We start from the raw sequence: 24,523 nt of genomic DNA, 5'->3' as shown, positions 1-24,523 counted from the left end.
TTGGTTTTTCGAGACAGGGTTTCTCTGTATAGCCCTGGCTGTCCTGGAACTCACTCTGTAGACCAGGCTGGCCTCAGAAATCAGAAATCCGCCTGCCTCTGCCTCCCGAGTGCTGGGATTAAAGGCGTGCGCCACCACGCCTGGCCTGACTATCTTTATTCTTTTGAGACAGTTCTCTTAGAGCTTCGGGGAGTCTCCTGACTCTATCCCTTCCCAGTTGGCCTCTTCTTTTTGTTGTTGTTGTTGTTGTTGTTGGGTTTTTTTTTTTGTTTTTTGTTTTTTTTTTTTTGTTTTTTTTTCGAGACAGGGTTTCTCTGTATAGCCCTGGCTGTCCTAGAATTCACCTTGTAGACCAGGCTGGAACTCAGAAATCCACCTGCCTTTGCCTCCCAAGTGCTGGGATTAAAGGCGTGCGCCACCACTGTCCAGCCTGGCCTCTTCTTTTTATGTGGGTTTTGGGATCTGAACTCAGGTCTTCGTGCTTGCAAAACAGGTGTTTTGCTGGCTGAGCCATCTCCCTAGCCCACAGCTGACTGTGATACACCACTATCTCATGTCCACATGTAAGGCAACTTGAGGAGAACAGGAGACAGACTTGGGTGACACATAAGAATCAACCATCATCCATCCAGAGACTGCCCCACCTGGGGATCCATCCCACATGCAGACATCAAACCCAGACACTATTGCTGATACCAAGAAGTACTTGCTGACAGGAGTCTGCTATAGCTGTCTCTTGAGAGGCTGTGCCAGAACCTGACAAATACAGAGGCAGATGCTCACAGTCAACCATTGGACTGATCATGGGGTCCTCAATGGAAGAGTTAGAGAAAGGACTGAAGGAGCTGAAGGGCTTTGCAACTCCATAGGAAGAACAACAATATCAACCAACCAGAGCTCCCAGGGACTAAACTACCAACCAAAGAGTACACATGGAGCGACCCATGGCTCCAGCTGCTTATATAGCAGATGATTGCCTCATCTGGCATCAATGAGATGGGAGGCCCTTGGTCCTGTGAGATTGTGATGCCCCAGCATAGGGGAATGCTAGAATGGTGGGGTGGGGTGGGAGTGGGTGGGTAGATGGGTGAGGGAGTACCCTCATAGAAGCAGGGGGATTGGGGTGGGATAGGGGGTTTGTGAAGGGAAAACCGGGAAGGGGAATAACATTTGAAATGTAAATAAATAAAATAACCAATAAAATAATAATAATAATAAAGAATCAACCATCACCTAAAACACACAGGAGGGCTGGCTGTGGCACTCTCAGTGTACCTTGGCAGAGGGCCTTCAGTAGGACAGTGAGGCTGAGAGGCGAAGGCTCCAGCTTGGAGCTGGCACACCTAACCGCTGAAGTACATGCAACGTTTATTGGGTGTGCTTTTGTGTTCATTCACAAATATTCAAAGCATGAATCACAGGCTGGCAGTCATTCCAAACTCAGAGAGTGGCACAGTGGGCAAGAGTTCGGCCATCTATAGGTTTGTATCCTAAAGAGAAGAAAAGAATGCATAACTCCCTCTGGCAGGGAGGGGTAAGGGAGGAGAGAAAAGGAGAGCTGAAGAGAGTGAGGAACATACACGGGGCTATGTAGGGTGAGGCTGCAGTTTGACTGGCTGAGCAAGGAAGGCTAAGGCTCACGCCAACACCAGAAGGACATTAGAACAGTCAGTCAAAGTTAGTTGGATTAGTCAGTGCACACTGGTGACATGGACCTGCTGGTGGGAAATGCTGCTTCTCTTTTACCTCTTGCTCCTTCGAGTTATGAGGATAGAGGGCCAGTGGTTGTGGAAATGGGTACTGGGACAGTCCCGAGGAAGGCTGTTTTAGGTGTCCTGGCCTTAGAGCTCTGTCTATTTACAATTGATAAACCATGGTGGCTGATTCCTAAAAGACACCTTTGGGAAAACATATCAAATAACCCTTTACACTGTTTCTCAGAATCAGCTTCCAAGAACACAGTCCAGCAACCTTCCCATGGAAACAACAAATACATTGAGTAAACAGACGCCTCCCCGAGTATAACCATGCACACCTCACCCACTCAGCAAATACAACCTCACAGTGCATCGTGACAGCAGAATTCGGGGACAGCATAAGAAAGGTGCATGCCTCTGACACGGAGCTAAGTAGTACAGTAGCCCAGGGACAGACCCGTGAGAGCCTCTATAGAAGATACAACACTTTACCCAGTGTTTTGGTATAATTCAATGAAGAACTGATTAGGCTCTTTGAAGCTGCCTCCTCTGGAGATGACCAAGGCAGATGATCCTGGGGGACAGATGGTAACAAGCACACAGTTAAGGCAGCTTACTTTAACAAGTCATAGTCACGGAAAGGGACCCTACTGTTCACACCATGTGAGGCTTTTTTGCCAACTGATGTTTAAGAGGGGCTCTTAGAAACTTATTCTTTAAGACTCTTCCCTAAGACCTGAAAAAGAACATTTGTCATCTTGAAGAAGTTAAAATGGTCAGGGGAGACGGGGTGTGGTGATAGACACCTGTAATCCCAGTACTTAGGAGGAAGAAGGCAGGAGGATCAAGAGGTCAAGGTTAGGGGCTGGAGTGGAGGCTCAGAGATTAAGAAGACTTGCTGCTCTTGCAGAGGACCAGAGTTTGGTTCCCAGTTCACGCATCAGGTAGCTCACAACTACCATGTAAGTTCAGTTCTGATCTGACTTCCTCTTCTGGCCTCGACAGGAATCCACACTCAGTGGTATATATATATATATATATATATATATATATATATATATATATATTGACACAAAATACATATATATAATGCATAAATAGAATAAAAATTTAAAAAGAGTTCAAGGTCAGCCCAGTTACATAGCGTGTTTAAGGCCAGTCTGAACTATAGTCTGGGGAGAAAGAAAAAGGGCAGGGGAGGTTTGTAGTTTAATAGTAACCACTTGCTCCGGCTCCTTAACACAACACTCCTTCAATCATTCAACCATTCAATCAATCAATCAATCCGACATTAATATATATAATCAAGAAGAAAGGGGGTAGGCAGTGCAAATGAAGGATTGTCCAGACTAAACCGAAACTTCCAGAACCTCAAAAGATCTGCTTTTTCTCTGAAGAACATGAGTGAGGGTGGGTGGTAACTAACGCTCTGTTCCTGGGAGCCATTATGAAGTCAGGGACTGATGAAGTAAAAACCCATGCTATAGCAAATACTGGTGCAGTGTCCTGTCTCCTCCAGCCCCTCTGAAATGGTGAGAGACTGGGGGATGGAACTTAGGTGGTAAAGTGCTTGCTTAGCACGCATAAAGCTCTGGATGCTCTAAGCTCTGGGCTCTATCCTTAGCACTGCCGAAAATCTCAAGTTTGATAGCTCCTGCCTGTAATCCCAGCACGTGACGGCAGTAATCTGCTTAAGGTTACCTTCAGTTACAGAGTGAGTTGGAGGCCAGCCTGAGCTACATGGGGACATATCTGCCATACCCCCCCAAAAGAATTGAGTTTTAAAAACCAATACACACCTCCATTTAACAATAATAAAAATCAAAGCATACAGAAATGCACAGGAGCGGCTGCTGGAGGAACCTTCCCAGGTAGCTTCTTCAGCTCCTAGCCAGCCCAGTGTTTCCGGCAACAGGACCCTGTTATACATTTTGCTCTCTATTCCTCCATCAGCAAGGCCGTGCCCTCCTCTCAGCCCTTTTTGCATACTGCCTTGATTTCCAGGCACCCATCCTCCTTCTGTGCCCCACACCCATCCATCTTTCTTGGGTCTACTTTCTTGCTCCTCACTGCTTCAACTTACAGAGGTTCTCAGGCCCCATTGAACATCTGTCATGTATAGTGCTTTTGCATGTCCAGCCAAGGCAGCACTGCTAGCATTGAAATGAGACTCCCTGGAAGTTGGAGTTGGGCATTAAGATTTCTTGTTTGTTTGTTTGTTTTGTTGTTGTTGTTGTTTTATCCCCAGGTAGGGCTGGAGAGATGACTTAAGAGGTTAAGATGACTCCTCTTCCAGAGGTCCTGAGTTCAATTCCCAGAAACCATGTGGTGGCTCACAACCATCTGTAATGGGATCCAATGCCCACTTCTGGTGTGTCTGACGGCTGCAGTGTACTCATATACATAAAATAAGTAAATCTCAAAAAAAAAAAATCCCCAGGTAATCCTTATGTGTAGCCGAGTGTACGACATAGCTTTAGATTTTGATTTCAGAATGCAGAATTCCCAATATCTGGCTTTCCTTTCATTTGGAACCACCAAAACTTGTCTGGTTCTAGCTGATGCATCCATACTTGCAACTGGGATTTGGCCCTAACCTCTGTGTGAGTTCAGAACTCAGCCCTCATGTTCAAAGGCTCAGACAGATATTTGAGGGTCATTCTTTAGCAGCCAGGCACTGAGAGGCAACTCCAGTTTGGAATACATTTGTCTGAAATAAAGCCATGCTATCCCAGGAATGAAATCGGGTCTTTTATCATCAAGCCTCCTTCGCTAGGGAACAAATAAGGCATTCCTTTGTATGTGGCTAGCTAGTGTTCGGTGAGCACATGCAACCCCCCTGGATATAAATAGTAGCCACCATTATATGCTTCAGGGGGAGGGATGCCCCTTTACTCATTACAGCGAGGGAATCTTATTGCATACCTCCCAGGAAACCCAATAAGGTGTTACATGAAGTTTCCACGGAAAGGAGCAACTGGCTAGGAAGGAAATCAAATCCGGACGTCTACACTGAAGCCCAGAACTCCAGGGAGGCCAAACCTGTTCTGCGTATGGTCCCAGCAGGATTGAAATACCTCCTCAAAGCACACGGTGCAAATTCCCATGATGCCAGGCCTCTTGGAAGTGTGCCTGAGGGCCGAAGGCCACTACAGCTGCCGCCGCTCGTTGCTCCCCCTCCTCCCCAACAACCACATGCTCAAGGGGGAAGAAATGTGTAGAGGCTAAGTTACCACAGTTCTCGGTTCTACTGACTTCCCCTTGGGGAGTCTAATGCTGGGTCCTAAAATGGGGTATAACTGGTGCTATGGCTCATGATTTACACTCATATCCCAGCCCCTTGCCCAAATTTTAAAGAGCACACGATCTTGTGGTAGGAGAGCAGATGAGACAGAAGAGGTGCACATCCATAGGAGAGGCACTGTGACCACTGAGAAGAATCACAGAGGAGCTGAAACCGCCCTCGACATAGATGTCATCTCTCCAGTGCCGTCCTCCCAGGACTAGTGTGAACACATCCTCGTCCTTTACCATTCCACCTGCACTCAGCTGGAGTGGAACTTGACATGTAGCCCAGAATGACCTTGAACCTCTGATCTCCCTGCCTCCACCTCCCAAGTGCTGGGATGCAGGCGTGCGCTACTTAACCTAGTTTTGAGCTGTAGATTAAACCTGGGGTTTCGTGCATGCTAGCCATATCTGAAGTTCAACACGCCCTCCCCTCTTCCTATACATCTATGGAGGATTTACCCCCCATATACCTTGAGAGATGAGGTAGTAGTTAGAACTTTCATGAAGCAAAAAGCATTTCTCAATTAACACCTGCATGCAGGTGAGGTGGGGATGGCCATAGCTGTGCACCTTAAAGAGTACTTGAGTTTCAAGAATGCACTTGTGGTGCTGTAAGAGATAGCTCAGTGGTAAAAAAACACTTGTTGATCTCACAGACAACCTGGGTTTGATTCCCAGAACCCCACATGGTACCACACTCCCATCAGTGACTCCAGTTCCTGGGATTCTAATGGGTTGTTGTTGTATTTTTTCTGGCCTCTGTGAATATCAGACATACACATGGTACATAGACACACACAGGCAAAACACTCACACACATAAAATAAAAATCTCAAAAAAATAAAAATCTTTGTAGATGTCTATAAAACAAATTCTCTCACCTTTTCTGTTTGTCCTCAGCTCCTACTGCTGGCCCAATTCAACAGCTCTCTCCATACACCTTACTTTCACCAGAGACCCCATACTGCATGATCCGAAGGGCACATCTTCAGATTTCCCTGCCTGTGTGTGAATAATAGGACTGGTCCATCCCTCTGATGAATCCTACGAACCAGAGAGGCCCAGAAGGCACAAGAGCACTTGCCTAGTGTGTTCTTCTTCCCATTTTGGAACGCAGCTTCCTGCCACAAGCTATGACGTAATGTGACCAGAACTCTCCCAAATCATGTTCTCCAGGGAAAACTGTCTTTCTGTCAAAATCCCCATCCCGAAACAGGCCCTTTACAAGTAAGACCCCTCTAAGCACAAAGGTTCATAGTTTTTCAAATCTGCTGTATTTTATTTATTAGCACTAAATAGTAGAGTCTTAAAATATTTTTATGGCAGGACGGTGGTGGCACACACCTCTGATCCCAGCAGTTGAGAGGCAGAGGCAGGTGGATCTCTGAGTTTGAGGGCAGCCTGGTTTATCTAGAGTGAGTTCCAGAACAGCCAGGGCTACAGAGAAAAAAAAAACTTCAAAACACACACACACACACACACACACACACACACACACACACACTCACACAAGTTCTTCCAAAGAAGGTCCTCATGGGATACTGATTGCTTATTACAATGAAAGAGTTCCATGTTCATGACCTATGTCACAGCACTTCGGTACGGAAGACATCTTTGCTTTACTCCTCTATTGTGAGGAGAAATGTACAGAGATTACATTTATATCCAGAACCCAGCAGTGCTGAAAGTGGAATCTATCTCTGAAGTCTTCCTCACACTGTTGATATTTTCACCCAGATACCTGGTATCTCCTTGTTATACTATCTGGTCTGCAGACCTCTGTTTATGAGACAAGAGGTCCTGAATCTCAGCTTCAACTTTTCTTACTTTTAAAATAGGGAGGTTTTAGCTAGGTATGGAGGCACATTCGGGAAGCAGGCAGATCTTTGGGAGTTCAAGGACAGCCTGATATACATGGTGAGTTCCAGGACAGCCAGGGCTCTGTAGAAAGGCAACAAGAAAGGAGTTTTATTTCAGTTTCTTCCTTTGATGAACTCTGCAAAGTGCTTTAAACGATCGGTTTTGTTAATGGAATGGATCTGAACTCTCCTTCCAGCTCTCTGACGGCTGGGTCCCAGTGCTTGGTCCATTTCAGGAGGGGTGTTTGGGAAGTGACTTAGCTGGTTTCATCCATGTGTGGATCCATAGTCAGGTATTTGGAGGTGATGGACCGGTTGGGAGTTGGGACCAAGTTGGAGGAAATCAGCGATGGCTGAGAAGGGAACCTTTTGGGCTGTTTTAATCACTGTTTCTCTTTTGAGCTTTCTCTCCCTCTCCATCCCTCTCCTCGTGGCCATGAGAGGGACCCCACCATCCCTTCTCCTCCATGATGCTGGGGCATGGTGGGGAATCAACTGACCTTAGCCTGAAAGTCTCCTCCTTTAAGCTAGTTTCCTCGGGCCTTTCGTCACAGCCATAAGAAGCTAACACACAGTTAATCATAGCAAGTTGCTTTGGGAGGGTCAAGTGCATTTTCAGGGAATGGAGTCGGGTAGGTGGGGGAGAGGAGACAGCGCTGTGAAGGATGTGTGGAGGGCTACAGTCTAAGAAATTATTTTCTCTCATTGGCTATAACCATGAGCTGGCAAAGAAACAGGTTTGACCAACTCTTCTTTATTAATAGTTAATAGAGTTAATTCTGTATCCATTAAGCTGGACTTCAACAGCAGAGCGATCATTATAAGACATTTATTTCAAGACCATTGACTTGCAAATCTTGGGCGAGCTGCAATGTCAAAACTCGATCTAGAAATAAAAGGTCAAAGGGATCGGACACATGGAGGTAACAAATGTTTGAGCCAGTCATTCCGACCCAATAACATCATCCTGCTCTTTATATGAAGAAGCGATTTCCCTAGCCCTCAGAAATGTGGGATGGTCCCTCCGGGAGCCTGTGGGCCTCAGGGCTGCAGCAAACTCCATCTTCTTTTTATAAGGAAGGACAGAGCAGCTGCTGGAGCCACTTGGTTTGATGTCAGGGGCTGATGTTGGAATTTAAGTCAGCTAGTGTCCTGAACTCCCCATCGGGAAATTCAAGGTCAGAAGCAAATGTCCTCTTCATTTACAAAACTGTCCTGGATGAACTAAAAATTAGGGTTGTGGGCTAGAGAGATGGCTCAGTGGTTAAGAACACTGACTACTCTTCTGAAGGTCCTGAGTTCAATTCCAAGCAACCACATGGTGTCTCACAACCATCCGTAATGAGATCTGATGAGTGAACAGAGGTCCTGAGTTCAATTCTTAGCAACCACATGATGGCCCATAACCATCGGTACAGCTATAGTATACTCATATACATAAAATAAATAAATAAAATCGTATTGTATCTTTGGAGGTAGTCCCTTAGTTTGTATTTTTAGATAGCCTGGTCTGGCCTGAATTTGCTACATAGATCTGGTTGGTCTTGAACTCTGCCTTAGCCTCTGCTTGCCAAGGGCTGGGATTGAAGGGGTGAGTCCAGAACTCACAAGACTGAGAGGGACACTTGCACCTTACTACACCAAGCAAACCACACAGCCAGAGCTTATGCACAGGCACACACTTGCGGTACCTTAACCCTCCAGTCTCTCACTAGTCTCTCTCTTCCCAGTGAAAACCTTTCTAAAGCATTATCACCTCAGAGGAAAAACCTCTACTAAGCTTGAAGAGATACGGTAGGGAGGGAAAAGATTCCGAACTGGCTTGGAGCCCATGCATACAATTCCAGGATTTGGGAAACTGAGGTAGGATTACCATGAGTTCAAGGCCTACCTGAGCTACAAAATGAGACTTCCCATCTCAAAAAAACAAGAAAATGGGCTGTAGATACATTGCAGATGGGATGTGCTGACCTGGTGCGCCCAAGGGCTGGCATGTGTAAGCCAGACAAGGTTGCACATCTGTAATTCTAGCCCCGGGAAGGCCAGGGAGGAAGATCAGATGGTCAAAGTCTTCCTTGGCTATATACTGAGTGCCAGGCTAGCCTGGGCTACATGAGATCTTGTCTCAAAATAAAGATAAAAAACAAAACCTAATAGTAATATTTCACTTTGAAAAGGCACGCTGCGTGAATGGCCACTGTCTGCCCCGAATGAGGTACGCTCCTTCCTCTGTGTAGAAGAACCTCTTCCTGCTTAAGTCCTACCTTGGCTAGGACCCCAGTTTGCACACTGTGGTCGAGAGATTAAGGTGGACCCTCTCAAGGAGGTAATTTACCTAACAAATACACACTTTATTTTCAGATGATCTGCGCTATAATCACCATACTAAATACCGTAGTCACACATTTCTCTGTTAAGCCACACAGAGATTAAACGATTTGCCCAAAATTCCAATGGCTAGTACCTAATGCCCTCAGATCTCCAATCTAGACAGCCTCAGGTTGGCTATTGCCTGTATATCCTAACTCTCACATAGCTCGTGTAAGCCTTGTCAAAAGCACAGAACTGTGCTGGGTGTGGTAGCATATCTTTAAGCCTGGCATTTGGGAAGCAGAGGCAGGTGGATTTCTGTCATTTCAAGGCCAGCCTGGTCTATATAGCAAGTTTCAGGACAGCCAGGGCTACACAGTGAGACCCTGCCTCAAAAAAGTGAACAAACAAACAACAACAAAAACTCAGACAAAACAGTTACTAAAATAAATAAACATAATAAGATAAAATATGGACAAAACAGTTACCATAAAAACTACTCAGTTTTTTCTTACACATTAAATATAAATTGCTTAACTAACAAGTGTGTGTGTGTGTTCACCAAGTTTAAGAAGATAATACTATTTGTCAAAAATAGTATCTTTTAAAAGAATGAATTTTTGGTGTGCATGTATGTGTACATATGCAGGCCATGCATATGTGTGTGGTGGAGGTGGAGGTCCAAGGTTGACAATAGGAGCTGCTATAGTGTGTGTGGAGGTCCTACCGTTGTGTGGGTTCTAAGGATAGAACTCCAGTCTCCTGGCTGGCACAGCATCTTCACCCGCTGGCCATGGATCTTGCTGATCCACCCTACCTCATTTTTTTCTTTTTTCTTTTTTTTTTGAGTCAGAGTTCCTTGCTCAACCTGTTGCTGGTTGATTGGCCAGCAACTCCCAGGGATCCTCCTGTCTCTGACTGTCCAGTTCCGGAAGGGGAGTAAAGCCACGCTCAGAGAGTACTGACTGAAGCATATGGTCACAGTCTTCAAATACAATGCAGCCTTACAGGTCGGAGGTACAGATCACACTCTTAGTTCTCAGCACCCACACTGGGTGGCTCACAACTACCTGTAACTCAGCAACAGAGGGTCTGATGCCCTCTTCTAGCCTCTTGCATAATGAACATGAACAACCACAACCACATACACACAAACACACACACACACACACACACACACATGCACATACACACACACACACATACACCTAAATATAATACCATATAAAGCAAATGATAAAAAGAAATCTTTTAGGGGATTGTTTTAAAAATATCTATTATTGTTATTACTGTTTCTTTGAAACAATCTCTCTCTCTCTCTATGTGGTTTTGGCTGTCCTGAACCCTGTTATATAGACCAGGCTGGCTGCAAACTCACAGAGATCTACCTCCATCTGCTTCCAGAGTGCTGGGCTTAAAGGCATGCGCCACCACACCTGGCAAGTCTTATTTATTTTTGTGTGTATGGATGCTCTGTTACATGTATTTCTGTGCATCACGTGCATGCTTGGTGCCTGAGGCGATCAGAAGAGGGTGTTGGAGTCCCTAGGATTGCAGTTACAGACAGCCATGACCTGTCATATGGATGCTGGGACACCAACCCGGATCCCATGGAAGAGCAGCCAGTGCTCTTAACCACTGAGTCACTTCTTTAGACCTATTTCTTTTGAAAAGCCTCTTGCATCATATACAGTCATCAATTAAATCTGAAGATCTGTTTCTCTTATCTACCAGTTTCCTTCTGAAGGTCACCTGGCCCTCAGACAAATATTTTACACATGTCTGCCAAATGAAGTGTGTGTTGATTTCAGACAGGATTTGGAGTGTTGGGTCTCACGGTGTGTCTTACTCAAATTAACACTCTTTGTATGGGCTTTGGATCTTCGCATTCCATAAAGGTTTCCCCAGCTGGTAGTTGTTTACATTCCTCTTGCCAGGCCCTTTTTAGCTTATCATATCACCCCCATCACCCTCATTATCCACCACCAGCTTAGACTGTGGCCCACGCGCAGCACAGTTTTCTCTGTCCCTGAAGGCTCCGCACTACCCTTTTGCTCCCAAGAAAGGCTAAGCTCCGCCTTCTTCATGGGTCAGCAGAAATCCCAAGATCTCTGACCCTTGGCTCACTGGGGGCTTTGCATGCCTCTTGTCAATTGCAGCCTTTTAAGAGGGTGTTTCTACTTTGGCCTGTTCCCAGTCACCCTGAAACTCACATAAACACTGTCACTCTTGGCGTTTTTTATGTGGATACCATACAGGTGTTACTCTTAGCCACACAGAATAACTTTAAAGGAGGCAGGTAGAGGTGCCAGCAGGCACATAAACTTTGACTATACAAGTTATTGGTCCTCCATAGACAGCCACTATCAGTTACATTTCTAGAAAATCATGTAACACTATTATTATTATTCGTAGTAGCAGTAGCAGTAGCAGTAGTAGTAGCAGTGGTAGTAGCAGTGATAGTACTGGGATTGCTTATGAAGGAAAGCAAGCTAATGAATTATCACAAATCATTTCATCAAAATGGAAAGGAACAAAAATCTCAGGCTGAGGCCAGGATATGACAGCTGAACTTCAGAATACGAAAGCAGTGGAGTCCAGCGTAGGGGCTTGCAGTGGGTCTGGAAGTATGGGAGGAAAATGCCCTTCCATGTCTCTTGCAGCTTGCCAGTGAGAGAGGTGGGGCAGGCTCCTTTGCCTCTAGCACTGAGAGTTTACCCTAAACATGGACACAAAATGGACAAGCTAGGGTGCATTCAACAGACAGACACCCCAGAGACAAAAAGTTTCCCACACCACTGGGCAGGGAGAGCAAGACTGCCTGTAACCTTATTGATTTCATTACCATATCTAAAGAAAGAATGTGTCAGTCAGAAAGGGGATTTGGTGGTGAGGATTGAAACTGGAAAAGGGGACTTTGGCAGTGTGATTCCCTGGGGCTCAGAGGGTCTTGATGTCCAATGGGCAGGTAGAGCATCTGGCCTTCAGAATAAATGCCACCACACACATCAGCTCCCACAGGCAGAAGTAACACACTTCCCCTTCAGTATTCCTGAAGAGATGAAGTATATTGATTCCCATCCATTTAGAAGTGTCCATCTTAAAATGAATTAGCACATGGCCATGGTGGTTAATGCCCAGTTGCTTCTGGGTTTATATAATGTGTCTTTACACTCCTAAATTCCACAAGTGCTGAGATGTTCAGCACTAACTTTAGGCCTATAAGCAGATCACAGGCCCCCAAACCATAATAAATCCATCGAGGGAAGGAAATGGGGGCTTCTGGGTAAGCAGGCAGCCGCATATGTGACAGTACAATAGTCCCTTGTGACTCTCTAGCCCAGTTGAGAACAAACAGGGCGGACAACTGCCCATATTCTATGCACATTATTAACTTTATCCATCACAGTCAGTATAGTGTCGTTTTGAGGACGGAAATATCACTTCTGTTTTAGTGAATAAATGAGGTGAGTGAAGCTTAGAGGGTCCCATAATCAGTCAGCAGCAAGGCTGGAGTTTAACCTTTCATGTCAAGTCAAACCCAACTGGCAAAGATTCTGCTAGAAATAACTCACATGCCATGTCATGATTTGACAGCACATCTAGAGGCCTGTAGGCTGCCAATGTGGAAGCTTTCCCTTTTGGCCACCAATGCTAGAGTCCTGCCAGACACATCAGGAGTGTGGATTCCATGGCCACCCTTCACCAGCACCGCTGTTCTCAAGCTTCAAACAAAGGTGACTTAACTCTTTAACTCTTTTCTAGAAGGAAGGAATGGACCCCATTGTTCTAAGCCTTTCTCCCCATCTGAAAACTCAGCCCCCATGTCTGAAATGGTGGTGTGCTTCATTTAAACCCTTGTTTTAAACTTGATTATATTTACTTATGTATTTATTGTTCTGGCAGGCATGCATGCACAGCACAACATGCAGGAAACCCTGAGGATCATCTGTAGAAATCTATTGTCTACTTCATCACGTAGGCTGGTAGGTTCTAGAGAATGAAGGCAGGTTGTAAATTTCTGTTGCACCTTTACCCACTGAGACATCTCATTAGCACTTAGATCTTGACCTAGCCAAACATGCTTATGTCTAGAGTTAGACAATAATAATATAATTAGTAGAAGCCTGTCTTGTTATCATGTAGACAATACTGTTTACTCTTTTCAATTACCTTGTAAAATACATTGCCCCCCCCAGCCCCCAACATTAGTGACTTATAACTAATAAAAGTTGTATAGCAGTGGTGTTGGGGATGTAGCTCTGGAGTAGAGCACACTCTTAACATGAGTGAAAATTAGACTCAACTCTTCAGCACTCTCTACTAAGAAACTGTAGATATTCAAGATGGGTGATGTAATGATTTGATATTTGTATACGTTATATAATGACCAATCAAAATTAATCAGTGCACATACTACCAAACACTATTACCCTTGCATCATGTGTGTGTGTGTGTGCTGGGTGCATTCAGGCTTGCTTGTGGTAAAGACACTTAAGAGATACCCTGGCAAATTATAAATACATAACACAGTATCAGTAATAACAGTCACCAGGCTACAGAGCATACTCCTGGAACTTCCTTGTCTTGGTTGCTTGGTTGCTTTTTGGAGATACAGTCTAGTTGACTCCAGTTAGCCTTAAACTCACTCTAGTTAGGCTGGCCTCAAACTTACTGAACTTCCTCCTTCCAACGGTAGGACATGGGGTTCACCACAACTGGCCTCTTTCACCTTCTAACTGGTGTTTGGGCTCTTTAACCAATATCCTTGCATTTCCCTAGGCTTCCTCCCAGGCAACTGCCATTCCAGTCTCTGCCTCTAGAAATTCTACTCGCTGGACTCCAACCAGTATGTCAGATCAGAGTATGTCTTTTGAATTCTTTTCATTATGTGGAAAACATTATGTTCTCCAGTTTTGTTTATGATGCAAATGGTATAACATCCTTCCTTTTGGTGCTCTATAATATTTATAGTAAATGCATGTGTGCTGCATGTTGTATGATTTACACATGTGAGCTTGTATACATACACCAACCTTTTCTTTATCCACCTCTCATTTGGTGGACACAGATTATTTTCATATCTCGACACAAAGCAGGTATTTTAACCCTCATGTAAAGATGAAGAAACTATATTGAGATGCTGTCTGAAAAATATTTGGACTAGAGAGATGCTTAGCGGTTAAGAGCACTTCATGCTCTTGCAGAGGTCTGACAGCTCACAACCATCTGTAACTTCAGTTCCAGAGAATCCAACACCCTCTTCTGGCCTTCTTGGGTACTGCATGCACATGGTACATATACATGCATACAGACAAAACTCACACAAGCACACCCACATACCGAAAAATAAAATAATAAACTTAAAATATTGCAAGCAAGACTTTTCCCCAAAAGGACTCATCACTTCTAAGATAACCAAACAAGAGGAATCCACCAGTCTTTTAGCCCTGAGTTGTAGGCACAGCTAACAAATGTTACTTAAATTAGCTCTGAGTCTATCAATTTAGGTCCAGAGCACAGGGCTGCTTAGAGCTCCAGCCATACTGGAGATAAGTTACACACCATGTCAGGCAGGATAGGGAGGTGACACTGAGGTGTTAGAAGGGACGGGGTTGGCATGCCGGTCCACTCACCTGCGCACCACCAGCCGGAGGGTCTTGTAGGACCCTTTCACCAGGGAGACAGCCTCTCTCCTGGAACTGCTCAGCGCCACCTCATTGATGTGTATGACTTCGTCCCCAGCTTGCAGTCCGGAGCTCACTGAGTCGGCTTTGCCCCCTTCTTCAATCTGCTCAGAGAGATGAGAGAGAGCCACAGTGACTGTGTGTCCAGCCTGGGTCAGTTCCTTTGTCCTGAGCCATGCCTGGACAGACGCAGAACATGGCAGACCAGCTGCAACCATACCCCTTGCACCTGGCCAAAGTGTAATCTTTAAGAGGTAAAGGGCTGGCCTCTCTGCTCCATATTCTCTAGTACCTGTACTCTGCCCATAGAGGGCGCTCACTAACATTAGCTGAATGGATAAACACAGTTCTGGAGACCACTAACCCAGGGTCCCCTGGACACCCCCTTCCCTCTCCAAATCCACTTGGAAGTTTTTGCTTATTCCTTTAGAAACTGAAGTGGGTTTTGTGTTGGTTGTTTCAACAGAGTCTCATGTAGCCCAGGCTGGCCTTTAATCTGCTATGTAACACAAGAATAAACTTGCAACTCTCTGGTTTCCACTTCCTGAGGGCTGGGATCCATGGGTATCGACAACCACTCTCAATTTGTACCCAAACTGAGGTAGATATATAGCCTCATCCTGGTTGATTAGTTCTCAATAACTCACTTCCCACTTTTTGGTTCAAATTATAATCTGCTGGATAAGCAAAGTGGTATAAATCATGGGATATCATTCAGTCGTGTAACAGAAATGAAAAGAGGCAGAAGTGGCAAGAGGGCAGTGTAAAGAAGCTACATACTCTAATTATATGACATTCTGGAAAAGGTAAAACCACAGAGATGGTGGAAGATCTGTGGTCACCAGAGGTTAGTGGAGTCAGCACAGAAGCCTTCTGGGTAAATGAGACTATTTTGTGTAATGCTGTAATAGTGGAGACATCTGTCAGGCCCTAAAAAGATATACCAAGAGTGGATGCTAATGCTAATGTGGACTTTAGATGATGTGGTGGTTTGATTATGCTTGGCCCAGGGACTAGCACTATTAGGAGGTGTGGCCTTGTTGGAGTAGGTGTGGCCTTGTTGGAGTAGGTGTGGCTTTGTTGGAGTAGGTGTGGCCTTGTTGGAGGAAGTGTGTCATTTTGGGGATGGGCTTTGATACCCTCCTCCTAGCTGCCTGGAAAGCAGCAGTCTTCTCTTTGCATTTGGATAAAGATGTAGAACTCTCAGCTCCTCCTGCACCATGCTTGCCTGGACACTGCCATGCTTCCCGCAATGATGATAATGGACTGAACCTCTGAACCTGTAAGCCAGCCCCAATTAAATGTTGTCCTTATAAGAGTTGCCTTGGTCTTGGCATCTCTTGATAGCAATGGAAGCCCTAAGACAGGTAAGAATGGTGTAAATGTGTGGATGGAGCAGGTGTGTGCAGGTGCAGGAGGCATATGGGCAAAATGGTATCCCCTCGGATTTAGACTTTAAACTGCTCTGTACATAGTATATTTTTGAATTGTTTTAAAAGCCAGGTGGTGGTGGCACACACTTTTAATTCCAAAACTCAGAGACAGAGACAGGCAGATTTCTGAGTTCAAGGCCAGTCTGGTCTACAAAATGAGTTCTGTAACAGCCAGTACTACACAGAGAAACCCTGTCTCAAAACAACAATAAAATAAACACATTTTAAGTTCTGGATGGCTCAGCAGTTAAGAACTCTTGCTCCAAAATCAGCAGAGCTGAGTTTGGATCCTAGCACCTAAGGAACAAGCCTGTTCTTCCCAAAATGACTGTAACCCCAGTTCCAAAGCAGTCAGATGCAGTCTCTGAGAATTAATTGCTGGATCTCAGCATAAGCTACAAACTGTAACCTGAGTTTAGGGAGAGACAACATGTCAAAGGAAAACAATGGAGAGAGATAGAGGATACCTGATGTTCTCTTCGTGCTGCTGTGCTCATGTGTGCATAAATACTCCCCCTCTCCCTCTCTCCCCATCTCTCTCCTCCTCTCTCCCTCTCTCCCTCTCTCTCTCTCCTCTTCCTCCTCTTCCTTCTTCTCTCTCTCTTTCACACACACACACACACACACACACACACACACACGATAAAATAAATACATCTATTTTGTTTGTTTGTTTTCCAGACAAGGTTTCTCTGTATAGCCCTGGCTGTCCTGGAACTCACACCATAGATCAGGCTGGCCTTGAGCTCACAGAGATCTGTCTGTCTCTGCCTCCCAAGGGCTGAGATTAAAAGGATGCACTACCATACCCAGCTGTACTTCTGTTTTGTCAGTTAGACCGACAGGTGGAGGGAGAAAAAACAAGCAATGAGGTCATTGAACAGGTTCATGCTGGGGTGAGCAGGACACTGACCTCGTGCTTTGGGAGCGAACAGAGGGAAATGTTGCTTGGTCCAGCACAGGAGTGCTGGTGGATGGTGATGGGATATCTATTGGTCATGATAAAGTGATGCAAAGAGGGAAGCAAAAGAAACTCAAAGGCTAGGAAACAAAGCCTGGGTCGGGTTTCCCCTTTTTCATAGTTTCTCTGAAGAACTGTTTCTATAGTCAAGACCGTCAACAGATCTTAGGATCCTTAGAATGGACGAAATAGCAATTTGTGTTGCTTTCATAGTTATAAAAATAAAGCTGTAGATTTGTACCTTACCTACTTCCTTTTTTGAACAACAAAAATAGTATATGCTAAAATCTATGTTTTAATTAATTTGCTAGTAAACACTTACATATTGATTACACAGTTAGAGAGAGTGGGGATCATGCACAAAAGTATAAAATTCCCCACCTGCTCGTTCACAGCACTCTGAAGAAGTCACTGCAACTCAGCAGTGAATTTTATGTGCATTTTAAAAAGTTTATTTAACAAAGATGCTATTCCATTTTACACGCCTTGGCAAGCTTCATGGAGAGGTCTGACGGTGATTTGTTACGATCCTGAGCCACATATATACACTCTGAGAGAGCTAAGATTTCTACTCTCTAAGTTTCTGGCTGTTCTACACTGTGCACATGCAAGATGGAGCAGCAAGATCCACTGTGTGAACTGCCAGCCGCAGCTCCTGGCCTACTGAGAAACATCCAAAAGTGGGAGCCATTGTTTCTCATAAGTCGTACAATATGAAGACACTGTCATTCAAAACAGCTCATCACGTTATCGGCTGCATGACACTCGAGAGTGGAGATGTCACGCACTGTCTTTTAGTCCTCTTGTACTAATGGCCATTGCTGCCTATTAAACTTACCTGCCAACCTGTATATCTAGTGCTCTCCACGCATACTAAATAGCCTCCCCAAGGCCTGTGTCAGCAGCTCAAATTTTCCTCCTACCGGGATCTCTCTCCTCTCTCAGCTGGACTGCGGAGCCTTCTCCAAAAGCCACAGCAGCCCACACTGATAACAGCATAGCCAGACTATATGGCCTATTTCTTAGTAGCTATGTGACTTTGAACGTGTGACTCAGCCTCCCCATGCCTCAGTTTCCCCATCTAAATGATAAACATTTACCACATGTATAGTGGGATTAAATGAGCCTAAGGGATAAAGCAGTATCCGGAGCACAGCACTTACTCAGAGGAGTTCAAATACAGTTACGATCCATCGTTTCAGGCCAAGTTCAAGTTCCATCTCCTCCAAAGCTGTCCAGACTTCTCACCAATACCCACCCCAACTCCTTCACCTTGTATTCACCTATGAAGACAGTCCCTGAGGTTGAGAGTGTAGCTAAGTAGCAGAGCTCTTGTCCTGAATACAAAAGGCCCTGGCTTGTGTCCCCAGCACCAAAGAGAGAAGAGCAGAGAAAGTAATGCCCCTCCCCTGCTTTCAGAGACCCAATGAACAAAATAATATAGAAACATAATATGACATTCAAATAATTTAGTTCCTTAGCCAACTTTAACATAATGCCGTATTCCCCACAAGATCACTCAGCAAAGTCATTTATATTTTGTCTATTGTCTGTCCACCTTCCCCAGCTTGAACTGTGAGCCTTTGAAGACAGGACTCAACCATGACTCCATCTGTAATTAGGTCAAAATGTAGGACTTCCTGAGAAAGCACAGCTTTGCGGCTGTAACAAAATACCGAGCAAGTCGATAAGAGATGAAGGTACAGTAATGAACAAGATCAGGCTATCCCCAACGCAGGCTGTGGATCCGAGTTCTGACCACATTATTCACCAACAAATTGAACAAAACAAACCCTAGGAAATGGTCAGTAGTGTATACGAAGATGGAAATCAAGTTATAGGATCAATGGCAGATGAACAGATAAAGACAATCTGGGACATACACAATGGAGTGCCACTCAGCCATGAAGAAGAACGGGATTACGCCATTCTTCAGGTAACTGGAGGCTATCTATCTTGTTCTGAGTGCAGAAAGATGAATATCACACACTTTTTTTTTCATGTGGGGAAATCTCAGGTTTTATAAGGGGTTAATTTGGAAGACAAGGGAGACTAGTGGGACAGGAAGAGGGGCCAGAGAGGGTCACAGAGGCTGAACATGATCAGAGTACATTACATACATGTGAAAATAATACAAAACAAGGAGTCAGGGGGATGCTTCACACCTGTCATCTGTCACTCAGAAAGCCAAGTCAGGAGGCTCATTCCGAGTCCAATACCAACCTGGGCATCCAGAGGTATGTACAGAGATTGCCAAAAATCCATGACAACAAAACATACCTTTATTTTCTACAAGTTAAGAGAGAAGGAAGAGGAAGAGGAGGAGGAGGAAGAGGACGAGGAGGAAGAAGAGGAAGAGGAGGAGGAAGAGGAGGAGGAGAGGAGGAGGAGGAAGAGGAGAAGGAAGAGGAGGAGGAAAGGAGGAGGAGGAGGAGGAGGAGGAGGAAGGGGAGGAGGAGGAGGAGGAGGAGGTTCATTGTGGAGTTTCCTTCCTGTACAGTCATGACTGAGATGAAAGCAAACATTAGGAAGGAAAGTTGGGATGTGACCCAGAGGACTAAGCCACATTCCAAGCCCCCATCCCCCCACTTTCTATATTTACAGAGTCCCCCAGAAACTCTTCACTTTTACTACACTTTTAGGTTTGAACTGCTTACTTTTTATTGCTTTCTAAACTTAAAAAAAAACTAATTAATTAACTTATTTATTGAAATAAGTTCTAACTAGATAACTCTGTCTGGCCTGGAACTCACAGACACCCACCTGTATTTGTCTCCTTAGTTCTGGGATTAAAGGTGTGTATTACCACACTCCAGAAAAAAAAAATATTTCTACTGTTTAATGTTTTGTGGTGCTGGGGCTGGGACCTACACAATGGTAGGCAGGTGCAGCTTTAATTCCATCCTTAGCCCAATATGTTTACTTTAATTTTTTTATTTTAATTTTTTTAAGATTTATTTATTTGTTATTTATATGAGTACACTGTAGCTGTCTTCAGACACACCAGAAGAGGGCATCAGATCCCATTACAGATGGTTGTGAGCCACCATATGGTTGCTGGGAATTGAACTTAGGAGCTCTGGAAGAACAGCCAGTGCTCTTCACCACTGAGCCATCTCTCCAGCCCTTTAATTTTTAAAGATTTATTTATTTTATGTATATGAATACACTGTCACTCTCTTCTGACACACCAGAAGAGGGCATCAGATCTCATCACAGATGGTTGTGAGCCACCATGTGGTTGCTGGGAATTGGACTCAGGCCCTCTGGAAGAACAGTCAGTGCTCTTAACCACAAAGCCATCTCTCCAACCCCCCAAGTCAACTCTTATAAAGGAAAACATTTATTTGGGGCTGGCTTACAGGTTCAGAGGTTTAGTCCATTATCATCATGGTGGGAAGCATGGCAGCATCCAGGCAGACTTGATGCTGGAGGAGCTGAGAGTTCTACATCTTGATAGAAGGAAGCAAGGTAGGAGACTGGATTCCACAGTGGGCGGAGCTTGAGTATAGGAGACCTCAAAGCCCACCCACACAGTGACACACTTCCTCCAATAAGGCCACACCTCCTACTAGTGTCACACCCTATGGGTTAAGCTTTCAAATATTTGAGTCTATAGGAGCCAAGTCTATCCAAACTACCACACCCTGAATGTATATATGTACATTATGTGCATACCTGAGGCCTAGAGATGTCACAAGTTTTCAGATTCCCTGAGACTGGAGTTACAGACCATTGTGAGTGTTGGGAACAAACCTGAGGTCTTTCTCAAGAATAACAAGTGCTCTCAACCCCTGAGCCAATGCTCTAACTCCCCACATGCTTACTCTTAAAAAGTTAATTAACATGATAATTTATGAAACTGGAGAAGCAGAGGCCGAGATAATGTTTTGAAATGGTATTTCTTTGTAAAACACTAGTTGGGCACTTACTTAGACTTGCGTGCTTTTGTTTTGCGTTGCTGGGGGAGAACCAGAGGCTCATGCCTGTCACTAGTTACACCCGAAGCTTCTACTTCTTGCTTTGATTCTCCAGCATCACCACACAGTCTCTGGGTGAGTCATGGTGTCTTAGGGTTTTAATTATCTCCAGAGATACTTTGAGGTCTTTGCTCCAACATGGATCTTTTGTAAGCCCTTGGCTTTTATTTTCAGCTTCTTGCTCTCTATTCTTTTGTGTTCTTCCACTATAACAGGTGTTCTTATCAACCCAAACAGACCCTGTCCATCTCTACCTACCCCTCCTACGAATAGCTCCTGCCCATCTTGAGACAAGCCTTTATTTTGTTATCATTCTGATCATTCCACATTTCCAGCACTTAAACTCCAAAGTCAGAAACTTAGGAGAGAGAGAGAAAAAGAGAGAGAGGGACAGAGACAGAGACAGAGAGAGACAGAGAGGGAAAGAAAAAGACTTATCCATTCACCCATCCCACACATGTTTTTGAGCACCTAACATTTCCAGGCATTCTCTTGGACCCGGGAAATAACCTGTATCCTCTCCTCTTCCCCGGAGTTTACATTCTAGCATATTTTTAGTATAGATCACATCTTTGTCCGTAACTAAAAATGCTGGTGCCAGAGAGGCAGGCTGGTAAAAACAGGGCTGGATTTTTCCCTTATCTTAAAGGCACTTCAACTGAGCCATGTAAGCAAGCCTCCCTGGAAGGTCAGGCAATTTCCAGGAAAGGGAGGGGGACTCTGGGAAGCCTGCTGGGTGCCTGGATCTACCCAGGCCTGTATCCCAAAACGGGTGTCTCACCCAAAAGGCCTACCCTGGGTTTTGAATGAAGCTAGTTTCACAAGTGTTGATTACCACGTTTCAGCCATTTAGGGAAAATAAAGGTGGCTGTTTTGTCTGATACTGCCTTAGGATGTCAATGGCCCCTCCTACCTCAGGGCTGAGGGCTCTTCCCTGCCTGGCTATCACGATGTCAGCTGACACAATGTTTGTTGATGGTTTGGTAATAAACATGGTTGCCATGCAAGTTGAAGCTACTGACTAGAACAAAACTATCACTATTGTCTCTATTTATCATAACAAATGATAAAATGAACTGTTGATGCAAACTGATAGCAGCCAAGTAAGCTTGTATGTGTGTGTCTGTCTGACTGACTGTCTGTCAGTCTGTCTGAGTATGGATTTGTGGGCAGGAGTGCTGGTGCTGGAGGAGGCTAGAGGCATAAGATTCCCCGAGGCTGGAGTTACAGGTGCTTGTGAGCCATGTGATGTGGGTGCTGGGAACTAAATTCTAACCCTTTGGAAGAACAACCCATAGTTGTAACCTCTGAGCCATCTCCTCAACTCCGAAGCTCATGTGATTATTTACAGTATCTAAAATCATTGTCATGACTACAAAAAAAGAATATTCACAATCTTCAAAGAGAATATTCCCTCTAACCCCATGCAGTGCTGACACTGTCCGTCCAGATTCACTGGGGAAAAAGCTTATTATTTTAAACTTTGGACTGATATATTGGCAGCTAACAAGGTCGCTGGCATTCTTTATCCAGTTTCACCTGCATAGAATTTACTTACTCCAGGAATGTGATTGTCACCAGGTTAAAGAGCTTTAAAGAGCTTCAGATAGCACCAGGCAATGCTGACTAGGAGATCCCCAAGCCAGCAAAGGAGGTGGAGATGCACACATGGGCGCCCACAACATAAATGTGCTTCTCTCTCCCCTGAAATCCTACATTTATCTACACCTACAGAAATTAGTTGAATTGATTTTAATCATTTTTAAATGGCATTTTATTTGTGTGTGCGTGCACATGTGGGGTGTGTTGGAGGGATTTCGGGAGTCAGTTCCCTCTTTGTAGTGGAAGATAGCACGGTCTCACTTCAGAGATCTATCTGATCTCTGTGTTTTCTTTGGTTGGTAGTTTAGTCCCTGGGAGCTCTGAGGGTACTGGTTAGTTCATATTATTGTTCCTCCTATGGGGCTACAAACCCCTTCAGCTCCTTGGGTCCTTTCTCTAGCTTGACCTATAACTTTTCTTGCGTGTCTTCCTTATCACCTGTCTCTCACTCAAATATCAGTCTATGAGAAGTCTGGCTGATGCCTGTCTTAATTTGTCCCCAGCACGCAGAACAGTGCAGGAACCAAGATTAGTGTCCAGTATTCATCATCTAGTTAAGCACCGTGTCATTGCCATAGCAACCAGGTGTTGTTGGGTGCCTCAGATTTCAATAACGGTACTATCTCTACCGGACTGTAAAGTTAGTGCACGCACTTGGTTTATAACAAATGTCCATAAATTCTCAGCTACAGAACAGAATGCTGATGCTCAGAGGGTGAAACGGCTTGTGTGTGCATGGCTGAACATTAGGAAGAGGAAAGAGCTGAGGTAGAGTTCCAGACAGACTCCAAAGCCCACATCCTCCAGTCTGCTGCCTCTGAGAACCTCTCAAGATCTTTGTCCCAGACTAATACTTCTTCACTTGTCAGTCTAATCCCTCAAGTGCCCAAGAAACCCTACACTCTACATTTCTGTGTCCCGATCCTTCTCTTTCAGAAGTCCTAAGAACTGGAAACCTATTACATAAGCTTATAGATTTAACAGCAGTCACAGATCATCCATGGGAAAGCAAGCTGGCATCCACCGCCCCAGCGGTAGGGAGGTGTGGCTATGCAAAACCGAACACATAACACCTTCTGCTTAATCTCATCTCTATCTGGGGTCTGATTGGAATCCAGCACATCCTGCAGAGGGCAATCACACCTGAATTTCACGGCTCTGCGGTGTCTCAACTTAAGAGGTTCCTTTCCCTTTCCTTGCAACTCTTTCCTGCATACTGGAATGATGGAGCTCCAGGGAGGGCAGGGTAGTTCAGTAGAGCTACAGTTCATGGAGTGTTCTGTGCAGTCTGTTTGCTACTTTCTTGGTGACTTGAGAACAAGGGTATTCTCTGTTAAGAGCAATAACTGCACTAAAGTGATAAGCAAGATACCAAGATAAAGGATTGTGTGCTTAGAATGCAAAGCGCCCCACCATGAGCTTGTATGTTTAAATACATAGTCCCTAGGCAGTGGTGATATTTGGGAGGGTTGTGACACTTTTAGGAGGTGGGGCCTCACTTGAGGAAGTGTGTTGCTGGAGGTGGGTCTTCTGGTTTTACAGCCCAGCACCACTTCCTGTATGCTCTCCATTTCCTAAGTAACTAGTCACTTTACCCACTTCTTGTCTCCCCTCCCCCAACTTGAGAGATGTACAACCTCAGTTAGCCTAAGGACTGATAAACCTTTTCAGTCCCTAAATGGCTTCTTGTCAGGTATTCGGTC

The 24,523-nt window shown here is 44.8% G+C and overlaps 1 protein-coding gene across 2 annotated transcripts in view; it reads right to left on the bottom strand.

The window, feature by feature from the left end:
• The window catches only part of Shroom3 (shroom family member 3), a 286,870-nt gene that overhangs the window by 171,491 nt on the left and 90,856 nt on the right, over positions 1 to 24,523 (bottom strand). For both annotated transcript variants that reach the window (XM_029477237.1, XM_029477239.1), the window contains exon 2: positions 14,794 to 14,948. In XM_029477237.1, coding sequence (XP_029333097.1) covers positions 14,794 to 14,948 — 155 coding nt within the window. The remainder of the gene's footprint in view (positions 1 to 14,793; positions 14,949 to 24,523) is intronic.

This window comes from Mus caroli, chromosome 5 (assembly GCF_900094665.2).
Source record: "Mus caroli chromosome 5, CAROLI_EIJ_v1.1, whole genome shotgun sequence".
Taxonomy (NCBI): domain Eukaryota; kingdom Metazoa; phylum Chordata; class Mammalia; order Rodentia; family Muridae; genus Mus; species Mus caroli.
The sequence above is the reverse complement of the archived record's forward strand: the minus strand, read 5'-3'. Positions and strand labels throughout refer to the sequence as shown.